At 39.3% G+C, this 24788-nt stretch overlaps 2 protein-coding genes across 8 annotated transcripts; one reads left to right on the top strand and one right to left on the bottom strand.

The window, feature by feature from the left end:
• The first annotated feature begins 417 nt into the window (after positions 1–417).
• LOC129598707 (calpain-7-like) lies at positions 418–6775 on the top strand. The gene is made up of 16 exons (XM_055496736.1): positions 418–1080; positions 1316–1485; positions 1668–2020; positions 2414–2500; positions 2567–2737; positions 2893–2934; positions 3008–3055; positions 3207–3252; positions 3326–3472; positions 3774–4001; positions 4092–4236; positions 4295–4394; positions 4449–4666; positions 4872–5083; positions 5161–5306; positions 6157–6775. The coding sequence occupies exons 1-16, from the start codon at positions 846–848 to the stop codon at positions 6392–6394; spliced, it is 2586 nt and encodes an 861-aa protein (XP_055352711.1). The 5' UTR covers positions 418–845; the 3' UTR covers positions 6395–6775.
• LOC129598708 (uncharacterized) lies at positions 6735–23490 on the bottom strand. Of its 7 annotated transcripts, XR_008691781.1 has the most exons (8): positions 13330–13717; positions 12603–13263; positions 12475–12525; positions 10253–10397; positions 9236–9451; positions 8228–9139; positions 7705–7885; positions 6735–7347 (listed from the first exon to the last, which is right to left on the bottom strand). XR_008691781.1 is itself a non-coding variant. In XM_055496737.1 (3 exons), exons 1-3 carry the CDS (start codon positions 12192–12194, stop codon positions 9358–9360), a joined length of 336 nt encoding a protein of 111 aa, XP_055352712.1. In that variant the 5' UTR covers positions 12195–12408; the 3' UTR covers positions 9170–9357. The 7 variants fall into 7 exon arrangements, 1 of the variants encoding a protein (XP_055352712.1); XR_008691785.1 differs by lacking the exon at positions 13330–13717 and adding an exon at positions 23406–23490 and having other exon boundaries at positions 7705–9139; positions 12603–12689; XR_008691783.1 differs by having other exon boundaries at positions 7705–9139; positions 10212–10397.
• Between the last annotated feature and the right edge of the window lie 1298 nt (positions 23491–24788).

Genomic DNA, 24788 nt, shown 5'->3' with positions numbered 1-24788 from the left:
CTCGTGTTCCGCCTGTTTTCTGTCGCATCTTCATTCCAAGTTCAACTGTTAGGCGAGTGACGTCCGGTTTCATGGCCCCGCAACTCCCACAGTTCGAAGTCCTGTGGATAGAAACAGAATTAATTATCCATACTTCGAAATCCTTCTTCTTCGAAATCTTCGAAATCCTTCTTCTTCGAAATCTTCGAAATCCATACGACTGATGAGACGAGTAAAAAAACATCTGTTTCTAAGCCGCTTACGTAATATCCACCTCCGGGTGATTGAGTGCTGTCTCACCATAAGGAACTGCATGGCCACCACTAGGTTCCAACTTCGCAGTGAATGTCTTGTTGTCGCTCGGCTCGTTATGCTCCTCCTCACATTCTCACTGGCTCATGGCTCAACAAGTCTGGCTCATTTCCTCGCGAGCGAAAATCTTGTCATAATAATAAAAAATGTGATAAATCACAAACGTTGAAACGATGAAAATATGTATCTGTGTATAAGTATGTATGCACTATGCAGTATGCTCGACGATTACTTGTTGCAATACTACTCATAACTCATTCATAAATTTGTAGAGACTGCGTCTACGTTTGAATCTGCATCTGATTTCATATTGATATTAGGGTGCGCTAAAAATCTGTCGCAGCTTTTGAGGAATGCTGCCGTAGTACAGAAACTGTGCGGATTACATATGCGGATTACAGCTGGATTGAATGACCACGAGTAGGATCGGAAAAATCAGTTCACAAGTGGCAAATGGGCAGTTTACTCCGCCAGAGGAATTGTAGTTGCGTCGAGACAACACCTAACGCCTGCCAAATCTTTGGCTTGTGATATCCCTCCACTTTCTGTCCTCCATGTCTAACTCGTCGGGACCAACCAGTCCGAACGATGATCTCCCACAAGAAATCATTCAGCTGGCCAACCATGCTGTCCAGTTCGATAAGTCTGGAAACTTGGAAGTGGCGATTTATTACTACACGGAGGCCGCCAATTCCTTGGCGCAGGCCAAAAAGCATAATATTCCCTTTCCTAATCTCGATGAACGGTTCAAAGAATATCGCCGCAGAGCGGAAAAGCTCAAGGAAATTCGTAAGTTATATTGTGGAGTTTCCTAAGATCCGGAGTTTCTGGGAAGTAAATTTATCGCTGGTTATGTACATTACAGTTCATTGAATTTTTATGCAGAAGTTTTATTTTGCTTGCTTTATTTTTTAATTACGTTTTTATTTTACTTACTAGTTAACTGTTGACCAGTCAGTAGTTGTTGACGAAGATTATTTTGATTGTACGCCATGCTAATATTATTGTTTTCTATGATTTATAGAGATTGCGAGGAAGGAAAAAGAACTTTTAGAGAATGTTAAAGAGCAATCTCAAAAAGATCTCGAAAGGGCTGAATTTCTCCTCTACGCAGCTCTTGATGCTGACGAGTTGCAGGATAAGAAGCAGGCTGTTGAACTCTATTCGGAAGCCATCGAATTATGTTTGGGAGCGGTATGTTTATATTTTTTTTGTATCTGTGTGCTGAAGTCGAATTAACACGAAAATTATTCGCTCGCATTTATACCGACCTTTTTATCCGGTTTGTGTAGCTTTGATCCATAATTTTCGGATTTATCATCATTTCGCATAATGTAAATTTGATTAACATTGAAAGCAACGATTTTCTGTTTCAGAGAAATCGGACATCCAGCCAGGACTTGAAGAAAAAGTTAGGCAGTCTGGCTGCAAAGTGTCTTGACCGCGCGGAATTCCTTAAGAAACAGAAAGAGTCATCAGATGGAGAACGCATGGATCTGAGTCGGCTGCCTTCTGTACCAACGACTCCTCTAAGCCCTACGGATAGCCTACCGAGTCCGGTCAGTCCGACCATGGGGATGTCATTGCCAGCCGGAGGGCAACTACCGGGAATGGATATTAACGCTTCTGTCCCGGCGAACTTCGCGCCCTTGCCCAAGAGTTCATCTAGCTCCACACTTACAGTCAGCGGAAGCGAATCATATTCAAAAGAAGAAATTGAAGTCCTGAGGTGAGATACGTGCGCTGGAATTTTTTTGTTTGGCTGAAATAATACAACTTGTGGGCCGACTTTTAAGAATTAGCCAGAAATGTATGGCTTTTAATCTCGATTTTTGTATCTCGAATCTTTTCAAGCGTAGTAATAATAATTTTTACAGAAAATGCTTTTATTGACAATCTACAGCGAAAAGTTTGGATTTGAAAACAAGACATGTTAATAAAAACTTGCTGATAAAAGTTCGGCGCTTAAATCGTCTGTCGGACGCTAGCCGGTAGACGAACCGGATAGTATCTGGCTCGTCTGTCTTTTTCCTGTAGCAGTCATAGCCTTCTCATTAGCATAATTAATTTTTGTTTAATTCTTACCCATCTTTCTCAAGTTTCTGCGATGTCCTTACGTTAGGAAAACCTCTCGGATTAATGGACGCGACTATGTTCCGTTTATGGCGGTGGATGAACGAGAACGTTTTGCCTTTCCCGATCTGTTTGTGTAAGAGCTTTCTCACCTGTGTTCTGGCTAATTACCGTTGTTGATTGTGCGTTTTGTTGACCAAAGGGATCGCGACGGTAAACTGGCTCTGGCACCCAAACAGCTTAGTGCCTTCAAGGGTTGGGCGCGTCCCTCGGAGCTATGTAGCGCGCCGCGCATGTACGATTCCATTGATCCCTTCACGATTCGACAGTCTATCATTTCAGACTGCTCCTTTGTGGCTTCGTTGGCAATTAGGTAAATGTTTACTTAATTGGAAAAGCTGTGCATTTTACGTCCATTTAAAGAAGCGGGCTTTAATGTTTTGTAATGTTAATTTTTTGCATCTGTTATCGTACATTCACTGTAATTGCATATATTTCTAGCTGAATGCTTCGTTTTGTAAATTTTAGTGCATTGTACGAGAAGCGCTTCAACAAGAAGCTGATTACCAGGTAACATTATTGATGAAATTTTATCTTTAATATTGTCTTTATTAGATTTTTAATTTATTTGTCATTTTTCCAGCATTATTTATCCGCAGAATCGCCAGGGTGATCCCATATATAATCCGAGGTGAGTCACATGCAAGACTTCCTGTCAAGTGTTCTTAATCCGACTGGCAAACTTTGCATGGTTAAATTCAGGTCGCTTCGTTTATTGTTGAATAAAACATATTAGTCATCCTAGTGCGCTTGACATTTTAATCCTTTTACACATATTGCAGCGGAAAGTACATGGTGAAATTGCATGTTAACGGGGTGCCTCGGAAGGTCAGTGAGTGTGATATCCGTGAGTCAGTGGGTTGAGTCAGATTTTGACCGTGTGTTTTTATGTGCTGTTTAGATAATTATTGATGACTATTTGCCCAGCAATAAATATATGGATATTCTATGCTCGTACTCGCATAACAAAAATGAGATGTGGGTGTCACTGCTGGAGAAAGCCTACATGAAAGTCATGGGGGGCTACGATTTCCCTGGATCGAATTCGGTAAATCTTTGGCACGCGAAAGCCTGTTTCGTGGTTGAATGATTGAATGAATATTTCGTGGTTGAATAACGAATATTGCATTCTCATATTTTTTATTGAAGATCGTTATAGTTTTTTTCAAAGTACATTTTTATGCGGCCACGGTCGAACCAGATACGGAAAATCTACGTTGCTTACGAACGTAACAACCTACTGTTATAGTGAAAACGATGCACAAGTTAACGCAACTTCTTTGGTTTTTAGAATAAAACTGAAATCAGTTTAATGACTGCATAGTCATAAAATGAATTTTTTGACACAGAATATCGATTTGCATGCGCTGACGGGCTGGATCCCAGAACGAGTGAACATCCGGCTCAAGGAAGATTCTTTCCGACCAGATGAGTTCTTCTTGAAAATATCCGAAAGGCACAAGAAAGGCGACGTATTAGCAACAGTCGCCACAGGTGACATGTCCGCTAAGGAATCGGAGCGTACCGGTTTGGTCCCTCTGCATGCTTATGCTCTTCTGGATGTCAGAGAAGTGCAGGTCAGCTTATCCGTTTTTGATTTTTTTATGTTTTTGGTCATATTATTACTTTTAGAAGAAATTTGCAGTATTTTTTGAAATTATCTACAGGGTAAACAACTCTTTTTATTAAAAAATCCTTGGAGTCATATGCGATGGAAAGGCAATTTTTCGGAACGGGATGTTCGTCATTGGACTCCGTCAATGCAGTCCGCACTCAGTTATGACCCGCAAAGCGCCAAGCAGTTTGATAACGGTATCAGTGTGTGATTGTCACATTATTGTAACTGTTCTTGACTTCCTTCTTGTCTTAGGCGTTTTCTGGATTGATTATCCTTCGGTGCTGCGGTTTTTCGATGTGTTTTACCTTAACTGGAATCCTGCACTGTTTCGTTATACATATTGCATCCATCAGTGCGTACAACTTTGGCTTTGTTTTGAATCATGGTTAAACCGGCTGTTTTATAGAGAATGGAGGGCTGGACTGGGTCCGGTTAAAGACGTCTACGATATGAGTGGAAGTCCCCAGTTCCGCCTGGAAGTTACGTTTCCTCCCGGCGTTACCACTGCCGCCTTGTGGGTGCTACTCACGCGGCACATTACGGATCGTGATGATTTTGCCAAAAATAAGGAATATATTACACTTTTGGTGTATAAAACTGAAGGAAAGCGTATATTTTATCCATGTAAGGGATGGTTTGAAGTTTTTCACAGTACTCTTGTAAAAGTTAGTTACCTATCTATGCATAGTGATTTTATTTTTTAACGTGTTTGCACCGTCTGGTTGCGAGACCGAAAAGAAAATTTTGGTTTGACATTTGCATTAGTGCCTTTTTTATTTTTTCAAGGCACAAACTTTGTAGACGTAAACTAAATTACATGGTTTTTTAGATGATCCGCCGCCATTTATCGATGGGGTTCGAATTAACAGTCCGCACTACCTTTGCAAAATGTTACTGCAGCAGTCAGCCGGTGCCACACAACGCTATACTTTGGTTGTATCCCAATACGAAAAAACGAATACAATATTCTATACCTTACGGTGTTTCTCCACCGTCGCGTTTAAAATGTCAAAAATCGTGCACAGTTATGGTTATAAAGAGGTATGTCTTCACTTGTAGGTGTCCTGTTTGTACGTTTATACGAACTTTATACCGTTTGTTCCTTAATTGATTTCCAGGATATTATCAGTGGGAAATGGAAGGGTACGACCGCTGGCGGCTGCCCCAATTATCCCAATACTTACAAAAACAATCCGATACATCAGATCAATTTGGACAACGCCAAACCAGACAATCAACTGCTGATTACATTGAAAGGCCCAAAGTAAGTTGCTAGTTACATTAATTTTAAGTTAGTTGCCAGTAGTTTTGAGTTTTCGTTTTATTAGAGAGTCCTGTAGGAACCGGATAGCTCAGTAATGCTTGTATTTTCCATATGTTTACTGTTTGCATCTTTGTAAAGCTTTGACCTTTGCACTGGCCCATACAAACTTAACCGAAGCAGGTTTTCCAGTGTTACTGATCATGCATTACTTGCAGTAGTTGTTGGTTATTTAAATTTCTGCATATACCATGTAAAGCGGCCCGTCCAGAATTTTTTGCCTCACACAGCTGCCAATCACGGTACGACAGACGCAGAGAAGGGACCTAAAAATAAAAATTAATCTCACGATGGAAGGTTAATGAAGTGGGTGTGAAATTGGCGTAGCGATGTTTGCAAAATATTCTTGTGTTAGAAATTTTCCCCTACGTCAATTTCATTTGACCATGCAAGAACTGGTTGAGCTTGAGAAGGTGATGAGAGATTCTTCCTTGACAGGACTTGTCAAGTCTATAGTGTCAGAATGGCTGATATGCCATCGGAAAATTCGTATACCCTGTTAATTTAAGACACTCGTTGACGCTTGCGACGAGAGAAAAACAGTTTAAATTACCGTGAAATACTATTAAGAAATTCAATAACGAATGGTAGCTGTGTGATATAAACACAAAATTGTACTTAAAAGTTTCCACTGAAATTTGACTCCTGCTCGGGAGTTGTAGCATTCATCGGTATACGGATACGTGAAATTATGGTAATTATAGTTAATGTATACAATAAGATACTATTAGAGGCATAAAAATTGAATTATGATTTGCACTTTTACGTACTTGATAGTGGTTTATTATTGTAGGCAGTATTCTGTCGGCTTTGACATCGTCACTGTGGTTTCGCACTGTCCGACGGCTTTTGCTAATTTTACACGGAAATCCACCGGAGCGTTTCGGTCCGGTTTTTGTGTGCTGGAACTGGAGGCCATTCCAGGGGGTGTGTACAATGTTATACCGAGTACTTTTCTGCCTGGGCAGGAAGGCCCTTATTTTCTGTCTGTGCAAGCGTCATGCCCGATTAAAGTCTCGCAGCTCCAGTGAAAGATGTTTTTATAGTGATTTTATTTGTTATGATATTTTGCATACCGCTTGTTACATGTTATCTAAATGGTGTGTACATATATTTTAATTGCGCTGCTTCTGCCTCTTTCTGTGATTTTCGGTCTTTTCCGCTTTATGTGATAGGTCATGTTGCTCTTAAACTTTGACAAGGTCGCTTTGATATTAAGAAATAACCGAGGATCGCATCGCGGGACCGCACTTCTTTTTGCGCGCACGTTTGCCGCTTTTGCAAATCTGATTTTTTTGTACTTGTAATGCAATTCTCAAGTATCTGAAGTTTGGATAGACCGAAGCTGTGCATATCATTACAAGATTTTTATTTTGTACCGCGCTGGCATTGATAAATGTAATTAAAATGGAGATCTAAGGAAGCTGATTGTGTAGTCTCACAACGAGACTACGTGGGTAAAAATTCCACAATTCACAATGGTAATAGCGGCCATACATTGTATCTCGAACAAGTACTGGAAAATACAATGATTAATTTTTAAAACCACTCAATGTGGGCATTGTATTTAAAAACATTCAAAAGAAGAATCAGATTCGCTGAACAAAATTGATGTGCCGGTCACCGGGAAATGACGCTAACCGGAAGGATTTCGCAGCAAGTAGAGTAGGTTAAATTGTACCAGGAATGCACTGACTGCCGTGCATGCTAACTATCCAAAAAATAATACTCTCTTAATGGCGGATGTGAATAGGGAGCCAGTCGGACGTGAACATTTTTATTCGCACAACACCGTACACATGCAGGATGTGGATGCTCTGGTAGAAAATTTAAGGAAATCCGGACGTGTTCCTGAAATAGAGCCAAGCCGGCGACGCTTTAGAAGGGTTGTCACTAGTATTGGCCATGTTTTCGCTTCCTTGCGTCGGCGCTAAGAGAAGCGCTGTGCTGACTGATGGCCGATATCAAATCCAAATTTTAAAGTCTGCAACGTTAAGGTCATTGATTATATGCCGGGCGGTTTATGTACAGTTGTCGGTCAAATCGAAACATTTGATGTGTTCTCTTATTTTCAACTTATTCACGTGATTTTTCGTTTCCGCACACACATCTTTGAACTTGTTAATATCGTCAGAAAACTTTTAAACAAAAATTAACAAAATACCAAACAGACCTTAATAATTTTTTGTGATACTAACTTGTCAATGGTTGTATCGTCATTTTTCGAAAAACATTTGAAGATCTGCAGTAATGATTGTAACTGAATATGCGATATGTACTCTAGATAAAGTTTTTACGGTACGCAAGCCAATAATTACCTCTATATAAAAATTAACGTTACCTAATTTAAGGCGGCTATTTGGTTGCGTAACAAGGATTTGTTGACCCAATTCAGAGCGGCAGCGCGCAGCCGTACCTTGTCGTTTTTTACCAGCTGTCCAGTGCCATTACGAAGACATGATGCGGAATTAACGTGTACATGATGTATCGTGAAGGGATTGTCAAATATTAAATCCATATCTCTGCTGACAGGACACTTATAAGCTTACAATAAACGAGCAAAACGATTAGGAGACATTAAGCCAGCAAAATCAAGACATCTTATTGTCTAAATTCTCTATGAATGCGCTACATTATACAATATTTTACTGCATGTACTCGTTTACTGGCCGTACATCAGTGTACAATGCCAGCGTGCAATCATCTAATGAGAAAAGCCATTAATCACTAACAAATCAGTTACCATATCAAACAACTTGTTGTTAATTTCTATCATGGCCTAGATGTCCTTGGTTACTCTGTTTCACAGCGGAAGCACACTACGATTCCCTTAGCGGCAAAAAACACGCCCGATGATCACTTACTTGCCTTGTTATGTGGTGACATGCGTGGCACCGTTGAACGCACAGCACAAGATATCCCGGCTTATATCATCGGGGATTTATAAGCAGCATTTGCAAATTGCTTTTTGACAGCTGCTCCTGTATGTGTATGCTGTGTGTCTTTGTATACATAACAGACATAATGCAGTTGATATTAATAATCACGACTTTCCTACTGCAACTGTTTCGTTGACTGCGTGTCCGTCTAATAGAAGGCCGGTGTTGGGGCATTTTATTTTTGGAAGCACAGAGATTGACCGCTTCATTAGGCACACACTGCATACACCGGGAGCGTGTTAATCGTTGTTGCGGTGGATGACAAGGTTCAACGCTGTGCATTGTAAAATCGGGGTGAAACAACCGTTCTGCTGTCGTCTTTCTGGGCCAGCTGAAATCCGCCATGATAACAACGACCGGCATTCTGTCGTTTGTTTTCATCGCTATATCATCAATTATGTCGGCACCGCAAAACATCATTTTCTCTTCGCTGGAGCGATTTTACGAGGTCACCGTATTTTCTTGAGCTTGACTGCTTTTCTAATGGCTCCATTCCCGCTTAAACAATAATCTTGCTTATATGCTCAATAGCGTCGTTTTATGGTATGAAAGCGGTTAAGGCACTAAATTTTTCGTCTGAGGTCATGGCAATAGTTTTTTGCTGTATTTGCCATTTTTCCATCGCATCAGTCGCCCGCGCTCAATATGTGTCACCCAAGAGTTTTCTCTTTGGTCCAATTGTGTCGACGTAGCCGCCGTGAGCCGCGCCGGTGTTCGGTGCCAAAGTGTATGATTTTTTCCAGTTTCGCTGCCGGCTATTCTGACAGATGTGTCCGCATGAGTAGGTTCCGGCCTCTCTTTTCGCATGCTTGTACACTGATCATCATTCTTCAGAAGCTATATGTATGTATTAAAAATTTTCTTCAAAATAAGATACGTGTCGGTACACAGTACGGTACATCCGCGGCAAAGGGTATTCGAAGCTTTAGTTACCATTGAATGTCGCTCGGAAGAAGGTGAACAATTGCACTGCAGTGGGTAATGGTATAAGCGGTGTTTCCAGTGAATCGTATTAATTTTTAAGACCGGCTGTTGTTCTGCTGCTCTTTGATTCACTACAGCAGTGTAACAGCACTATGGGTACCGTTATCTGAGTAAAGGGCACACGCGAACCGGGTAGCACGGTCTTCTTCGTCGCTGCGATAAGACCTGAAAAAAAAACTATTGTTTATACGTGTGCTATCTTTTGTTTGTGCAGTAATAAGAAGCTACCGAAATTTTATTTCACAAATCCGATTACAATCTGCATTTTTCCTTCTCAGATAAAGAACGCGAAAATTCCCAAAAAATTTGCAGTCATCCGTGCCGAGACTGTCTGTTTGAATATGGTGTAATAAATGCAATTTTAAAAGGGAATGTAATTAATTTATGTTGTATCCAGTGGCACATGTACAACTGTTCAGATCTGAATAATTCTTTATTCCTCATTTATTATCAATAAAGAAAAGGATAGAAACAGAGGGGAAAGTGGTCCCAAGTAACATAATACTATCTTACTGCTAATTTTAGTGTTCAAATAGGAAGAAAAGAAGACGAAAACAAAATATAATAATTCACATTAATTACATTATTTTAACATTTACAGATACTTTTACAGTATACCAACCAAAGGACACATATTGCTCTTTGTCATAATTTTTTAATTATCAAATTCGAATAGTTCGCAATATATTTATGAGGTTGAAAACCGTGAGGGCCGTCGAGGGGCTGCTATTTTCGGAGCCTGGTTTGACACTGCTCCACTAGAATGCGTATATGCGTAACTGATCATAAAAGCTATTCCCATGATAATACAAACAGTGACAGTAATCAAATAGATAATCACCAAAATTGCATGGAAGACCCATAATGCCGGCCTAAACGACTCGGCAATGATCCATTTACTAGCCTGCTGTGCAGGTATAATTACCGGTATTAGAGCTACATAAAAGGAACTGGCCTGGAGCTTACATGCTCCACAGATCGACTTCCGGACCACATACGGTAGCGGCGCTGTTGTCCAAAGTTCCGGACGCTAAGTATTTCGGGGTAAACCACACAGTCAGACATATATCCCTCGCAGACGATGATCCTACTTTCCGTTCAGCCGTAAGATCTAATCACGCCACAAAAATCCATTTATCTTTCAAAGATACGAAAATGGTTACAAGTTATGGTTAGCTGACCGGCAACTTCATTTAAATTTCCACAGTAGTCATTGTGCTCGTAGATCTATCTTGATACGAACTAGATATTTTAGGTTTCAAACAAACAAAGATTACGGTGTTTCCAAATAAATAAAATTTCTTTTTAAATATGCAATAGCATTAATATTCGTGCAGCGCAAAGAAACATCTGCGTTTTCTACGCTGCTGCTAATTTTAGTACAGCCATATAGGTATATGCAAACTGCTGCAGTTGTCTTTTCTTTGGTCATTTTTTGAAAAAACGAATTTAAAAAATGGCTCATCTGATCATAATGCAGTATGATTGTCCACGTGCACGGGGCAGCTTTGCTGCAACGCACTGTGTAGCTCTTATTGCTGTCAATTTTACTGTGTCCTTTGACATTTTGCTTTTATTTCAAAATAAAACCAGAAAACTGTTTTTGCTCGGTTTCCTTTTTTCAAGACTATTAAGAGGAAAATAGCAGACGAAACTGTGTACAAGTGTGTAATAAAATACTCGCCGAACCCTGTTATAGGTTAATGTTTAAAGTAATCAATTGATCTGTCCCTCTGGCGCTAATTCTCAAGAACGTGTACCCGGCTTCATTGTACTTAGAAGTCATATTTCCCAATCCCGCTGCTTCAAGAGAGATCAGAGAATACCTCCGCATAGAACGGGGAAGCAATTCTAGCGAGCGCGACTGCACGAGCCGGCCTGGTCATAAAGCGAGAGCAATTAAACAGGGTTCCATTAATAGAAATGTCGGTACAATTGCGTATCGAATGGCCACATCAGTAAGAAAGCTGCTCATTGTGTGCTTTTACCTGAGATATGTTGTAGAGATTGCATATTAAATCTCACTAAGCTTTACCGGCCGGTCGCTTTCTGCTACCTTATACACGCATTAGGCACGTATGCGGTATTTCCTCTCCCTCTGCATGACTGTCTATGTGTACAGTACATTTCTCGTCCGGGGTTTATGCATGAAACTAATTGATCAGCTGACGAGTGGCGTTATTGTTGTCCGTGTATTATTTTATGCTTGACAGAATTGCCATCTCCAATAGTTAACAATTACCTGATAGGGCCACATACTCACCCAACCCCTGGGGAATTAGCTTTTCAATGCCTTTTGGGACACTGACCAATTCAGCCACTGCCCACTCTTGTCACGCAATATAATACACCCATCAGCGGTTCCGAGCTGTGCAACTGGACACTACTTTCGCTCTCTCGCTGTCTCTCTCTCCTTTCCCAAACAACCCCGTATAAAGCTTCAAAGCGATAACACCATCGCGTGACTTCACAGCTGTTTCTCCACATAATTTCTTCATTAATCACGATAAGAAAAAAGGTCATACTGCGGCTGATTATGGGAAATGGCGAGTCAAACACATAATCAGTCCAACTTTTATACCGATCTTGAATTTTGGAAAAACAACAGCATTATACCGGGAAAAGTCCAGTTACTAACCGTACTAACTGACGTCTAACTTGAAAACACTTTTATGAAAGGTAAACCATATGTGACCTTTCTCTGCACTAGAAACCACCAGTCCTTAGAAAGCATAACATTGCTCTCCAAACCTAAGCAATCTAAAACCTACAATTACTTAAAAACAAATCACATTTTTTTTAAACAAATACATGCGAGGTCCAATGCAAACATACGCTTGGCATTATGATTCATGAAGAAAACTAAATTTATAAAGCGGTAATTTAGGATTACGAGTTTACTTTTCATCGTTAATAATATAATAGTGCCACCACTCTTTTCACAGTGGCAAAAACTTTAGTACGTGTACCATTGTGCAGATATAATGCGTGCATAATTCTGTGTAAAAGCTTATCAAATTAATGCGTGCCACGATATTATTTGATATCTTGTTCCACTACTCCATTATCTGGTTTCCCTGAAGGACACCGATATCGGAAAAATGGTGTATAAAAGCGTAGAATGTACAAGAAATGTCACACTAATGAAAACCTTCTGTGGTAATTGAGAAATTTGATCGTTTGCTTACACAGATCGTTTAAGGCCCAGCTTCCCCGTCGACAGCAGCCAGTGTACGCGCCTGCAACATGAGCAGTACAGGCACCGATTTGTGCCGGGTTTAGTTATTAGTTAGCTTATTCCAGCTGCATACTGTACTTTTACTGCATAGTGGAATGACCAGCGGAAGCGCGCAGCCGACGTACGTTCCGTTGGCCCATACTTTTGGCGGTGATTCATGCCGCGCTATCCAAGAGGGAAGTATTGATATCAATCAAAAAAACTTTCGATGCCAAGGCGGATGTTTGACTGGCAGGAAGCGGCGATGACAATTGCAGAAAGCGGAGCAAATATGTAGACAAGCCACAGGGAAAAATGGAAAGATCAAAAGAAAATATATAAAAAACGCCCTCTATTAGATTGTGTAGACAAATCGAAAGTTTATTATAACATGCCGGCTAAGACTGTATAATCTAGAACACTTTGAAGCGGCATGGTCGCACAAGTCTCAGATCGAAGCCCCGCCGCAGTCCTCCTATGATAATAAACTGACACGAAACTTTCAAACTTTCCAGGAAAACAAATTGCATCTTGGGGCCGGCAAGAGAGACGCGTCCATTTGGCATGAATTATGGATACACTTAGCTCAGTTTATGTCTCGTCTATAAGCAATATCCATATCTCATCATCTCCTTCACATGTCTTTCAAGCAGCGCACCATGATTCTAAGTGTAAACATGGTTACATGAGTCAATCGTGCGGAATTGTTGAGAGATACGACGCTTATGCCATATAGCCAAAAACGCGCGCTGGGTGCTCCCTACACAGAATATACGGATTTTGCACCTTGCAAACGGGTTTTCATAACATTACGTTTTGGACATACCTTAGCTTGGGGCTGCTGCAACACTGCGTCGAGGCAGTAAATTTGCACCGATGAATTAATTTACATTCAATTTATCGGAAAAGAATATTGCAATCACTGTATAATTGTACAATGCGCACAAGGACGCCGGCCAAATTCGTTACATGTAAATTGATTAAATAATATGAAAATCACTTTCCCGACGTTTTCTGAAATACAGCTGAGTTTCAAGTGGTAAAATGAGCCACCATTAACTATGAGATGTGACGATATATCACCTACAGCTGATTCAAATTCAACAGTTATTTGAATTCTAGTTAATTAACTCTATGATTTTGCTAATTCGGTAATAATAACTCATTAACAAGGCGGCTTAACATATATTTTCAGTTTACAGAAACCTAAGTTTGGTTTGTCGTTAAAGCAATATATTAAGGCTCAAACAGCAAATGTATGGCTTGTTATGGCATAACAAGCAATCATCACAACGCGTAACGCAACTGCTTTTATGGCAAATATTAAGCTATAAAGCTTTTGAGCCGAGTCTGATTATGATACGCTGTAAATCGTAAATTTCTTTTGATTCGCTTCTCTGAACAGCTAATCCTGTCTTGCGCGTGAGCGGCCAGGTGTTTGATTTTACAATGTACACTGCTTATTTTTATTTAACGACAAACCGAACATATGAGGATAGCCGTGGTAGGTATTTATCGTTAATCAGTATTTTATTTGTCATTACATGTTACCGAGAATGTCTGCCGATTTTCGGTCGCGAAAAAAATCAAAATCATGTCGCGACCAGTGCCATCATCATGTGATCATGAGCCTGAAAGCTACATTTCTATGGCGAACACCTAATGTCAATCAAACGTATTGATAGTTCGTCAACACGTAGCTGGTTTAATGCGCCATATTCTCTTAAAGATGCGTATTACAATACAATTTTCAAAATATTCTGATAACAGAAATCACCAGAACTTTTAAAACGATCGAGCGGCGAACGCAAGATTACAACCTTTGGCGCACATTACACGCAGACGATGATCAGTTATTCAGTTTTCCATTTTCGGCATCAGCTGCCGTTTGCATCATAAGTTCAGAACTAACTGTATATTAGAGGGACACAGAATACTGAAGGCTGAACTGCTGCCTGTAGCTGTATGTGATAAGGCGTTAAATCTAACGAGAAGAACGAATGTGAAATATGATCCCTTATGGTCGGTAATTTATAAAGTATATTCGGAATGATACTACGGCAGCGCATATACGAATAAGCGTACCCATTTGTTTGCTTATAAATCTGCCAGCGCTGCTTGCTGCATTACTTCAATATTTTGCCATCCTTCTTGTGTGGCATTTCAAGTTGACACAACTACGCCAGCGGTCAATATTTAGCGGATCCTTCTGGGCATTTTGACGAACATTATGGAGTAACGATGCAGATTGGAATAAAATTTTCGTTCTAATTAGCATGAAATATTGGCTATTCACATGTGCATGATATTTGTATGGCAAAGGAGAGTTATCTATCTATAGTGTTATTGCACATAAATAATAACACTACAAGAAATTCATGAACAGTAAACAGACGTAGCTGACAAATAAACGTGAACCAGTAAGATTGTAATGATATGCGCAATGGACATAAATAAAGTTCGGCCAAATGTTTTTGGCAGGTTTGACCTCGTTAACATCTGCAAGATCGAATAATCAATTCAGTATATTGCAGCACTATATAATCGACCCTTGATAAATATTAAATAATACTACTGAACTGGTTCTTAATAATTTTACCATGTTTCCAGGCACATGTGTGCTATAATAGGATAAGTATGCATATGCGCTATAAAGTATAAATATCAATAAGCCAGTAGCTTTTTTCTAGATGATGAATTTTTTCTAGCTGCACAAATTCAGTTTTTTTAGATGAGTCGGTAAATCAAAAAAGTGTACTGTACAAATTTTTCAATTTAATGTTTGTTTTAATTCTTGTGAACGCGCGAACGCCTGTAAAATTGAAAACATAAACCGGACAGCAACAAATGTTTTTATTACAGCGATTTCGTAGTTTGGCTTAATGTTATGCAGAGCAAAATTTTACGTGTTATTACATATGCCGCAAATAGCAAGTACATGATGAAAGGCATACATAGCTGTCGTAGTCCGTGAAGAGCCATTTTTCATCACAACTTTGAAAACTGACACTTAAAATGTTCCGGATTAGACACCTGCGTAAGTCACGACTATCGACGATAGCTAATAAAACATCACGGATATGTGTACAATTTTACACCGTAATAATTCTGCAACCTTATCGATGGAAAGAGAAATTTGTCAAACGCATGCGTCATTTTGTGACAATATTCAACACGAATATCGCCAGAAAAGATCTCAAAACTTGCAAAACAGCTTTCGAAATAATCTGTTGATATCAGTAGAGATTTCCAGCGAGTTGATAAGAGACGTATATACAGAACTCTAAAATCTGGGTACAAACACAATATGTAAATTGTTAGTACTGCAATCGTGTAATGGATCATGAAAATTAATATTGGTCAGTGTCACTAATTACTAATGTTGACTCAGCCGAGGAAGCAAAATTAACACAAGCGAGTTAAGAGCCCGACAGCATTCATAATGATTTGCAACTGACTACTCTAGACTGTGAGCGGTCTGCACTATTACCATGCAAAACAAAACTGCGCCAATTCACCAGTTTATTTTTTCATTTTTAGTCAACAGTAGCACTTAAATATTGCCGTACAATACTGGGAATAAATATGCCAATGTGATGGTGGACCGCTCACCAGTGTTATCCTGTTTAAATTTAAATTGTTTTCTTGGGTGGAAAGTCGGCGTCCGCAGACGTCCATATTGCTTGAACAGTCGTATTATTATCATAAATGCACTGCCGACAGTAAAGGTCTAGATGCAGCGGAAAGGTCTAAATGTTTGTGATTACTCATGATCAAATTGTCCGGGGCATATACCGTCCTGGATATTCCCAGTGTTTTCCCACTAAACAAATCATTTGTATGCACGGCGCGCGGAAGATACGATCAGAGACTGTCCACTCTCTGATGAATCACGCCCCAGTGCGTGGTCACTCCAACTGAACATTCATTTAATGCGCCAGTATAATGTAAGTGGGCCCGGGTTACCGGGCTTTTAAATTTCACCCCTTGATTCCAATATGGCACGCACTTTTATTATGGGCTTACAGCCTTAAACCATGGGCAGATGGTTCAAAATGCTGATCTGGTCAATGATTAATCTGCCTCAATCAGGGCTATTAATTCCAACGCGGGCTTTATTGCCCTTCTTATTATCTCAAGTACCTTTCACCAGTAACTCTGAAGGCCGGTACAGGCGAAATTTGAACTTGCCGATTACTTGAGTCGCAACAGAATAAAATGTGTTATGCAGTAACGATTACACTATGTATGTTAAAATTTCTAGCCTTAGTACTGTACATAATTTTCCTTAAGAAATAATTGCCGTTATAAGATCTTTTCGAAAAGTAGGTTTACACTTTACATTATAAACAATGATCTGTTGATGCTGTGATTTTGGGCATTAGAAAGATTTGAGCATATTGAACAGATGCGACTGGAAGCATAGCACAAAAATCGATACGGGAGAAGATGCGGACTACTGTAGTCTGTAGGTCAAAAGCACTGGGCGATCAAGCATGTCTTCTTATCAAAAATTCAACCCAACTGATCTGCGGCGGCTTAACTCGTCTAAAACACTGGATTTATGTGTTTCAATTGTATGTGATCGTTAAATCGTGTTTGACTGATTTTGCTACTTAAAGCTCACATCGATTTCGATTAAAACAGTCGTTTACCAAATCGAGACCGCGCATACAGTAATTTCTTTTACGGATCTCTTTGCATCAGTACACGAGATAATAATGTTTTCACAAGGAAAAACATCTGATCAAAAATTAATGTTAAAGATGAGCCAGCCTAAAACACCCTAATCAAAGCTTGATCATTGCCGAACGCATTTGGAACTGAGTGCTCAATAATTTCATAATAACGGTGATTATTCTGCGCGCTTACCGCATCGCTGCTTTCATATTGGAGCCAAGTATGATTGTACTTCGATATAAATGATGCTTAAGAAAAACGACTTTCCATCAAGCCAGTGGACCAGCGCTATCAAACGTGCTTAATTTATGCCAAAGCGAATCTGAATTCACTATAATCTTTGCAATGGATAGTTGGATACTAGAAAATGTTTACGTACTGTTATAGAATAACATACTAGAAAATGTTTACGTACTGTTATAGAAGACTCACAAATTTTTAGAATGAGCAAACTAATTATATGCTGAACCGAAAAACCAAGCATAAACCACTCATTGTTTCTATTGTTTTATCATTGCTAGGCTAAAAGTCTGTAAACCGTATGCGTTTTTATTTAAAGGGTATCGTGTGCATTGTGTTGTCCTTGGTTTTGTATTGTATTTTAGTTAAAACTTAATTGTTAACGTAGTGTTTAACACGTTGAAGATAGCAAGATTTCTATAGCTCAAAACAACTGTTGTGGGACATCTTAAACATTTTTTAGAGGTCACCAATCAATTAAACATTGCAAAATTTACATTTACCGTTTGACGCAATATTTTCAGCTGCGAAAATTGTGGTTTCACGCCGGTTTTGAACTAACTGTATTACAGTTATGCGTGTGTTCTGTTTAATAAGCGTTACCGCTAAATTTTCTAAGGTCATCCTAAAAAATTATTTTCTGTAGTGCGATGCACAGTCGCAATGATTTGAAACAAATGATATCGAAAATAACCACAGAATCCCTTCCCTATTATAGTTACTTCCTTCGTCTACTCTAGATAAAATTATATGTGATGTCATGGCAGCACCGAAAACAGAAAACGTTTTCTAGAAATTAAAACGTTCGGTGAGCAATATTTGGCCGGTCAGCTCCAGTTCTTGTACAAGTTAATCCCTTAAAAACAAAACTTTGGAAATTGTGAACAAAGTGGAAGAAACTTTAAGTGAACCGCTCCAGTCTGTTTTTTGATGTTGTATTACGAATTCGAAATCTGACATGTGATTTCTGCTAAAAGAAAACATCACGAGATTTGCAGACACAAGGTGGAATATCTATAATAATATTATCATATAATTCTACATAAAAGAACCTAGCTACTGTTTTACGAAAAACATAATGCAGTTGTGGTATAGAGACTGAATCCATGCAATAAACATGATTCGGTTATGTTAGGTTACCGGTGCGTTTCGGTGCGCCACCGCGTCGACAGTCGCGCTTGTAGCCAGCTTCATCAATCATTATGTTCTGGCTGGCACAAAGGAAATAATTGGCATTTTATTTTTCCATCAACCATCCATCAAGTCTTTTTTAAGTTGTCTACTTAGTAAAGTAATACGATGCGTGCATTACAGAGCAAATAATCCTGACAATCATCATTATTCATGTAATTCATTTGCAGTAATTTTTGATATCAGCTACATAGTGAACTGCCGCATGATGAAACGATTAGTCATTGCTGCTGTGTTTAATTATCAGAAGATATTCACAAGCTTACTGTTTCTCAAATACAACATCAGTGTACCGGATGTTTTATTTGGCACAGATATTATCGGCTTTTGGATGACCAAACTGATTGTAATTTGTGAGTAATAAGCTACGATCGAGGTCTGTAATAGGCAGATGCCGGCTGGATTTGTTAATGTGAGCTGTTGTTTGCTGAGTTGTTAGAGAGAAATTTTAAACGCCTTGGTACTGCTGTTTTTCGTAAACATATTATGGGAATTACTTTTAGTCACTTCAACCTCGTGTTTCTTACTTTCGTTTCTGATTTCTGCAATATTTTGACTGAAGACAAGCTCACATACGTAAAAAATACCTCGTATATTATGGAAACCAGCCCGCCAATTTCTGAGTTATTAGTAAGCGAAATATAGTAACAAAGTAATAGACATTCCGGAATACGGTGGTGTGCTTAGCGGACCGATATGGAAATGTAATACTAGCATCCGAATATATTTCGCCTTAAAACATTTATCAAGTTCCGTGTTATATGACGATTATACACATTTCCATAATACATCTTAACAGTCGCGACGCTCACCCCGCTCGGCATCTGACGCTACCACAGCAGCTAAATCAACAAACGAGCTTGATTCCAGTCTGGACAGTGGTCAGAGCAGTTCAGGACACTTTAAACAGCCGCAGCGCTGCTTTCAAGTGGCGAAAATGCACGCCCTTACCCAGTTTAATTCGTAACAGCAGCCAGAGGAAATTTGGGAAGAACAGTCTTTCCAAATTTCATTCGGACAATTTCATACAGTATTTCGGATAAATAGTAATTGCCGCAATATTATTTCATTTTTTCAAAGAAATAAACCAGATCAATCCGGATCAACTTACGGAGGATACCAAGTACTGCATATGCCAGATACTATGCATAAAGCTATACAAAAAAATTATACAATTACGGTGAACTTGTGGTTGGTGAATTTTTACAACTCCTGAGGGTACTGTGGCTAGATATTTTATTACACCATATAGAAGGCATATTATTAAATACGTGCATAATAATTAAAATATAACAGTGCATTTTTGCTGTACTCCACCATATTAAGTCCTTTGCTTCAGGTCAGCAGATCCATGCAGAAATGTTCTCTATGCAGCGAGGGATATTTTCATTATTTTTACAAATACCGGCCATGAATAAAATGGGTTCGACATAAATCCCTCTTAAAATCTCTGTGATTTTTATATTTGACCAGTCAACTGTATGAAACCGGTAATGGAGAAATGCAGGATGTTAGCGATCTGATGAAACGATGTAGGGCTTGCTCATGAATGTCGACTTTTGTAATATAATATCTGTCTAGCATGTGTATGTGTCAAAAGAAATCAAAAGCCGGTTTACTTACAACTATCTAAAGAAAATGCCGGCTGAAAAGATATTGTTAATCAAGCTCATAAATTACCGATTTCGACACTTTTACCCGCTGGCCGGTGCAAACACCGAAGTGTTATTACCTATCGGCACCATCCTTGGCATTATACGAATGTCTCTCGCTCGCGTATTGCATTTGTTGGCCATTTCAATTGTTGCCTCTTGTTTGCTTTTTGGTAGTTAGTCATCTATGTTGTGCACCGTTCTGGGACAATGTGTGCTTACGTCAACGGTCAACTGCATGTGTAGCCTAATTGGTCATGCACCGATTGCTAATAAACGCAAAATAAAAGTTGATCTGCTCTTCAGAAGTTTTGCCTGTTTTATGATGAATTCAAGCAAAGCAATTGGCATACTCGATCGGCATATAAACTGCGGGATATGGTAATATACTACGGAAGCCTTACAATATCAGAAACTTCGTAAAAAACAAGCGAGGAACCATTTCATCAAATTTGCACAATTTTTTCTTACTGCTTTGCATCATAGTTCACAAGTACAAATACACATTTGTTTTCTCTCGATATATTACGGTACCCTGTGCTAATTCGGTTGTGCTGTAGTGCGTACATAGTGCGTATGATTTCTGACTTACTCGTATTCTGACATTTTTGTTTTGTATTTCGTATGAGGTAATAGCGTGTAGATTTAGAATGTTTCGACGTAGATCACAGAAAAATGCTTTGGCAGACCGAAAATTTTTGGTGGTAATTAGCCAGCTCTCCGGCTGCTTCGCCCCTTGTAAATGGCTAGCATTTTCCGTGGACTGCGCGTCAAGCAATTATACCAGAGTCGTATTGATTAGCTCGACATGCTGTTGATGTAAATATACCAATTGGTGCTTCACAATTACTTTACCGGCTCGCCAAGCCGGAGGTTATTCCCATGACCGTTTATACATATAGTGTCCATCAAACATCGAATTGCCACGATCACGGTTAGACCCAGTTTTCCACAAAATGCTCGGCTACTCTCCGTACATATGCTATAACCCGGCATTCTGCGTGCAAATGACAACTCAGTCCAAGGAAAAAGAAAGAAAGCTCACTTGTTGACAGAACTGTTTGCCCACATTACATTACGGCCAACCCGGCATTGTATCAGTGCAAATATGCCGGAACAATAACACTAGAAAATGTAAATTGAACATGCACCCTTTTACAGATATCCCGCATATATATGGAGGATGTGTCCTGTTCTGTACCGGCTTCTTACCATGCTGATACAGGAAACCCGAGTCTGCTATTGCCACCATTAAGGGTTATAGATTTTAAACGAGCCGATGGTATAATTGATCTGACACGAGTCATTTCCCTTATCAAACAAAAATCATTACGTTCGATTTCAGCGCTGATTCATTCTTTAAGTTAACGCTTAAGCATTATTCCCATTTAATTAGCGGTAAAAAAAATATATACGATTCCAGCAATAAATGAATGCAATTATAATCTAAATATAATTATTATTTTCTGTATATATGTAATATGTTGAAAGCTGCTGATCACAATCTCATTTGGGATGTGTAGTTTTTAATCAGTTTCGGATTTCTAATTTTTAATCACCTATAACTAAATAAACGTCTCACGTGTGGTATACAAATATTAGCCCTTAGTTTAATAACAGTTATTTATTATTGCGATCGCTCGCACAGCCGGTTCCGTAAACATATCGTGTATGCCATATGGTAGGCCAAAACAGAATCCGTTGTATTATGTTAGTTTGTCCTACTCTTCCAGGTAAAACAAAACTGAAACTAAAAAGTACGTCTTTTTCAAATATACTTTTAGAACTAACCATGAAAATCGGTGCTGATGGTAACAGTCTCTTTCTGTTTTTTATCACTGATCGGTGTAGAACTTTGTCGTTAAGCATTTACGCAGGTTGTCCGGATGGTGATAATTATTGTAATTAATACGAGAACAGTACAAGAATTGATACTCCGTACACTTACACAGCTGGGTTATTTTTATTTATAGCCAGCGCTAAACCGTCGTCTAATTAATCAGATGTTAAAAAGAATTGCTACTCGTAAAGTTGGGAGAACTGCGGTCACGATTTCGCATATGCTTGCCAGCATTGATTTCATCAAGTACTTACGTTAGGCTTATACTGCTAAAGGTATTGTAAAATGTACTGCATGTTTGCGACGGTCTTGTATGCACTACTCGTAAAGATGACAATAAAACTGGCTCTTACAGATGTGTTTGTCAGGCAAAGGTTACTATATCCCAACTGCCACATTTTACGATTTGCAGTTAAACATTATCGTTGGCTGTTCTAATTTCTATAGACATAACATCAATAAAAGGCACATTATAATTACTTATATCTTTTCATGTTAGCTAGATACTGTATGCCGTATGGTATAAGTTCGCAAAGCACAAATACCTGGGAAATTGCACATGAAATTATAGAACGGATCGGTAGACCTGCTTTGAATTCATTTTTTGAACGATTTATATTATAACAGTCCAACTTCAGCGCCACAGGAAAATCAAATCAGTTCAAGAATGATTATGTGCAGAAGATGTTCCTGTTAATTTAGCATAATCTATATTCTGTAATAGGCTGGCTGTACTAAACCGAGGGTCCGCTGCTTTCATTTGCTAATTGCTACTATAAGCTTCGCCTCTGTTGGATAGTATTCACTGTACTGCGTATGCGCTGCATCTTTTTTTATAAATTAAAAACGCAGAACCAGAAGTCATCGGTGCATAAATCACTTCACAGAACCAGTGACACTGACACTTCATGGTGCGCAAGCTGAACATTAACGTTGCCGGCATACACCGTACACGAGATCTGGACGCGCATCCTCATTAGACAGTTGATTAATGGGTAGAATAGAGAAGTGATACGGAACAGATAAATAAAAGGGGGAAAATGTTGGTTCCGCATAATTGCGGTTAACTTCAAGCATTGCAAACGAATAATCTCGCCGATCACGATGCCACTAGTGCGCAGAGGCTTCGATATGCGGACGACACAGCACAAGCCGAACCACTTGACCATGCCATAACCGAGTGCCAGTGGTACATGCGCAACCAGCAGCTTAAGGTTTGTCCGAGACATGACCACTTTACACGTCGGAGAATACCGAATTATTGATAAGCAATAATATCTACCGATGCATGTACCGTACCGCACTCTGAAGAAACGTTAATGCTGGATGAGAAATGAGCTGGAATTCGTTGCCAAATAGAAGAAGCACAGAGCGGCACACAAAAAATTTTGCTTTACGCTTCCATGACACTATAATACACATACACATTACACACTACAAAAATGCCAAAGGTTACTAGTTATAATTTTCTACCGTATGTCTACTATTTGTGTGGTATAACAAGCTTCACTGATATTTGGGTGGGGCATTTCGGCAAGCAGCGTCTAATGATAAATGCCACAAGCAGCATAATGGTTATAATTTCCACAACCTGAGAACAATACAGCAAAGCCTACTATTCAGCATAGTGCAGACAATGCCGGCTCAAGTAATAAAACGGATACATCAGCCGGCCACGATCATCATCACTGATTATGAGATTTGCACTTGCGCGTCACCGACTATAGCATACATGCGAACGAATTGCTCAAGGAAACCCTGATTGACACGGCCTCAAGATTAAATTTAAGACTGCTAAATTATATCGGTTGGGTTATTCCCAGATGAAATTATCCATTAAAACATCCCACATACTACCGAACATGTGCAATCTTCTGACAACCGGATATCAACTGCCGCCACTACATGTGCAACAGCTACGCTCCCGTACGATAAAATGCACTTCAGCTGATTTTTCTGCAAAACGTGGAAAATTTGCTCATTTGTTTGAAGTTTGTTCAAGGCAGACACATATCCTTAAAGCAAATAACCCACCCCGCAAAGTAAAGCATTCCATGTCAAGCGGGAAATTCTGCAATTAACAATGAGACATAAGGGAAGTAATAAAAAATCTCTTGACAAGCTGCAAGTAAAAGTATAATACAAAATATTTCAATCTCCACATTAGATAGGTAACTTGGTGATAGCAAAAAACCTTTTGTTGTGTATTGCTGTAGCGACCATATGCATATTACCGGCACTTCAAGTTTGTTCCAGATCTCCCGATCTCTTCTTTGATTTGCTATTACAGAATCTATACCATGTAATATCAGTGATCAGCATATCACTACTTCAGTCTCGTGTCATTATTCCTGTTGTAGCACTCTGGAAAACTATAAATGAAGTTCCGAACATGGTCTGCGTCGATCCTCCTGACGCGAGCGCTGCAAAACCTTTTTGAAGAAACATTAAGAATAATTTAAGATGTATTTTACGAACAGCTGCTTCCATTTGGTAAGATTTATGCACTGTTGACAGACCGTGGGCGTTATTCTGTTTAACTGAATTTGGCTGCTGTGGAGAGAGCACAAGACTTTTCATGTCCTTTACTTTTCGTTAAATTTCTGTTATAGCACACGTTGGTTTGGTAACGTTGCTTATATTTCATAGCGCCACATTTTTTAAGAACGAACCAGGTGGATT

This window comes from Paramacrobiotus metropolitanus, unplaced genomic scaffold, assembly GCF_019649055.1.
Source record: "Paramacrobiotus metropolitanus isolate TYO unplaced genomic scaffold, Prichtersi_v1.0 Parri_scaffold0000127, whole genome shotgun sequence".
Lineage (NCBI taxonomy): Eukaryota > Metazoa > Tardigrada > Eutardigrada > Parachela > Macrobiotidae > Paramacrobiotus > Paramacrobiotus metropolitanus.
This window is presented reverse-complemented; position numbering and strand designations above follow the sequence as displayed.

Coding starts and splice junctions, on each gene's coding strand:
- LOC129598707 (XM_055496736.1), top strand. CDS start 846: ATGTCTAACTCGTCGGGACCAACCAGTCCGAACGATGATCTCCCACAA. Junction 2,501..2,566: donor GCCTTTCCCGATCTGTTTGT/GTAAGAGCTTTC, acceptor TGTTGACCAAAG/GGATCGCGACGGTAAACTGG. Junction 5,084..5,160: donor ACAGTTATGGTTATAAAGAG/GTATGTCTTCAC, acceptor ATTGATTTCCAG/GATATTATCAGTGGGAAATG.
- LOC129598708 (XM_055496737.1), bottom strand. CDS start 12,194: ATGAAAAGTAAACTCGTAATCCTAAATTACCGCTTTATAAATTTAGTT. Junction 10,398..12,097: donor GTTTGCATTGGACCTCGCAT/GTATTTGTTTAA, acceptor TGGCGTGATTAG/ATCTTACGGCTGAACGGAAA. Junction 9,452..10,252: donor GAAGTCGATCTGTGGAGCAT/GTAAGCTCCAGG, acceptor TTTTTTTTTCAG/GTCTTATCGCAGCGACGAAG.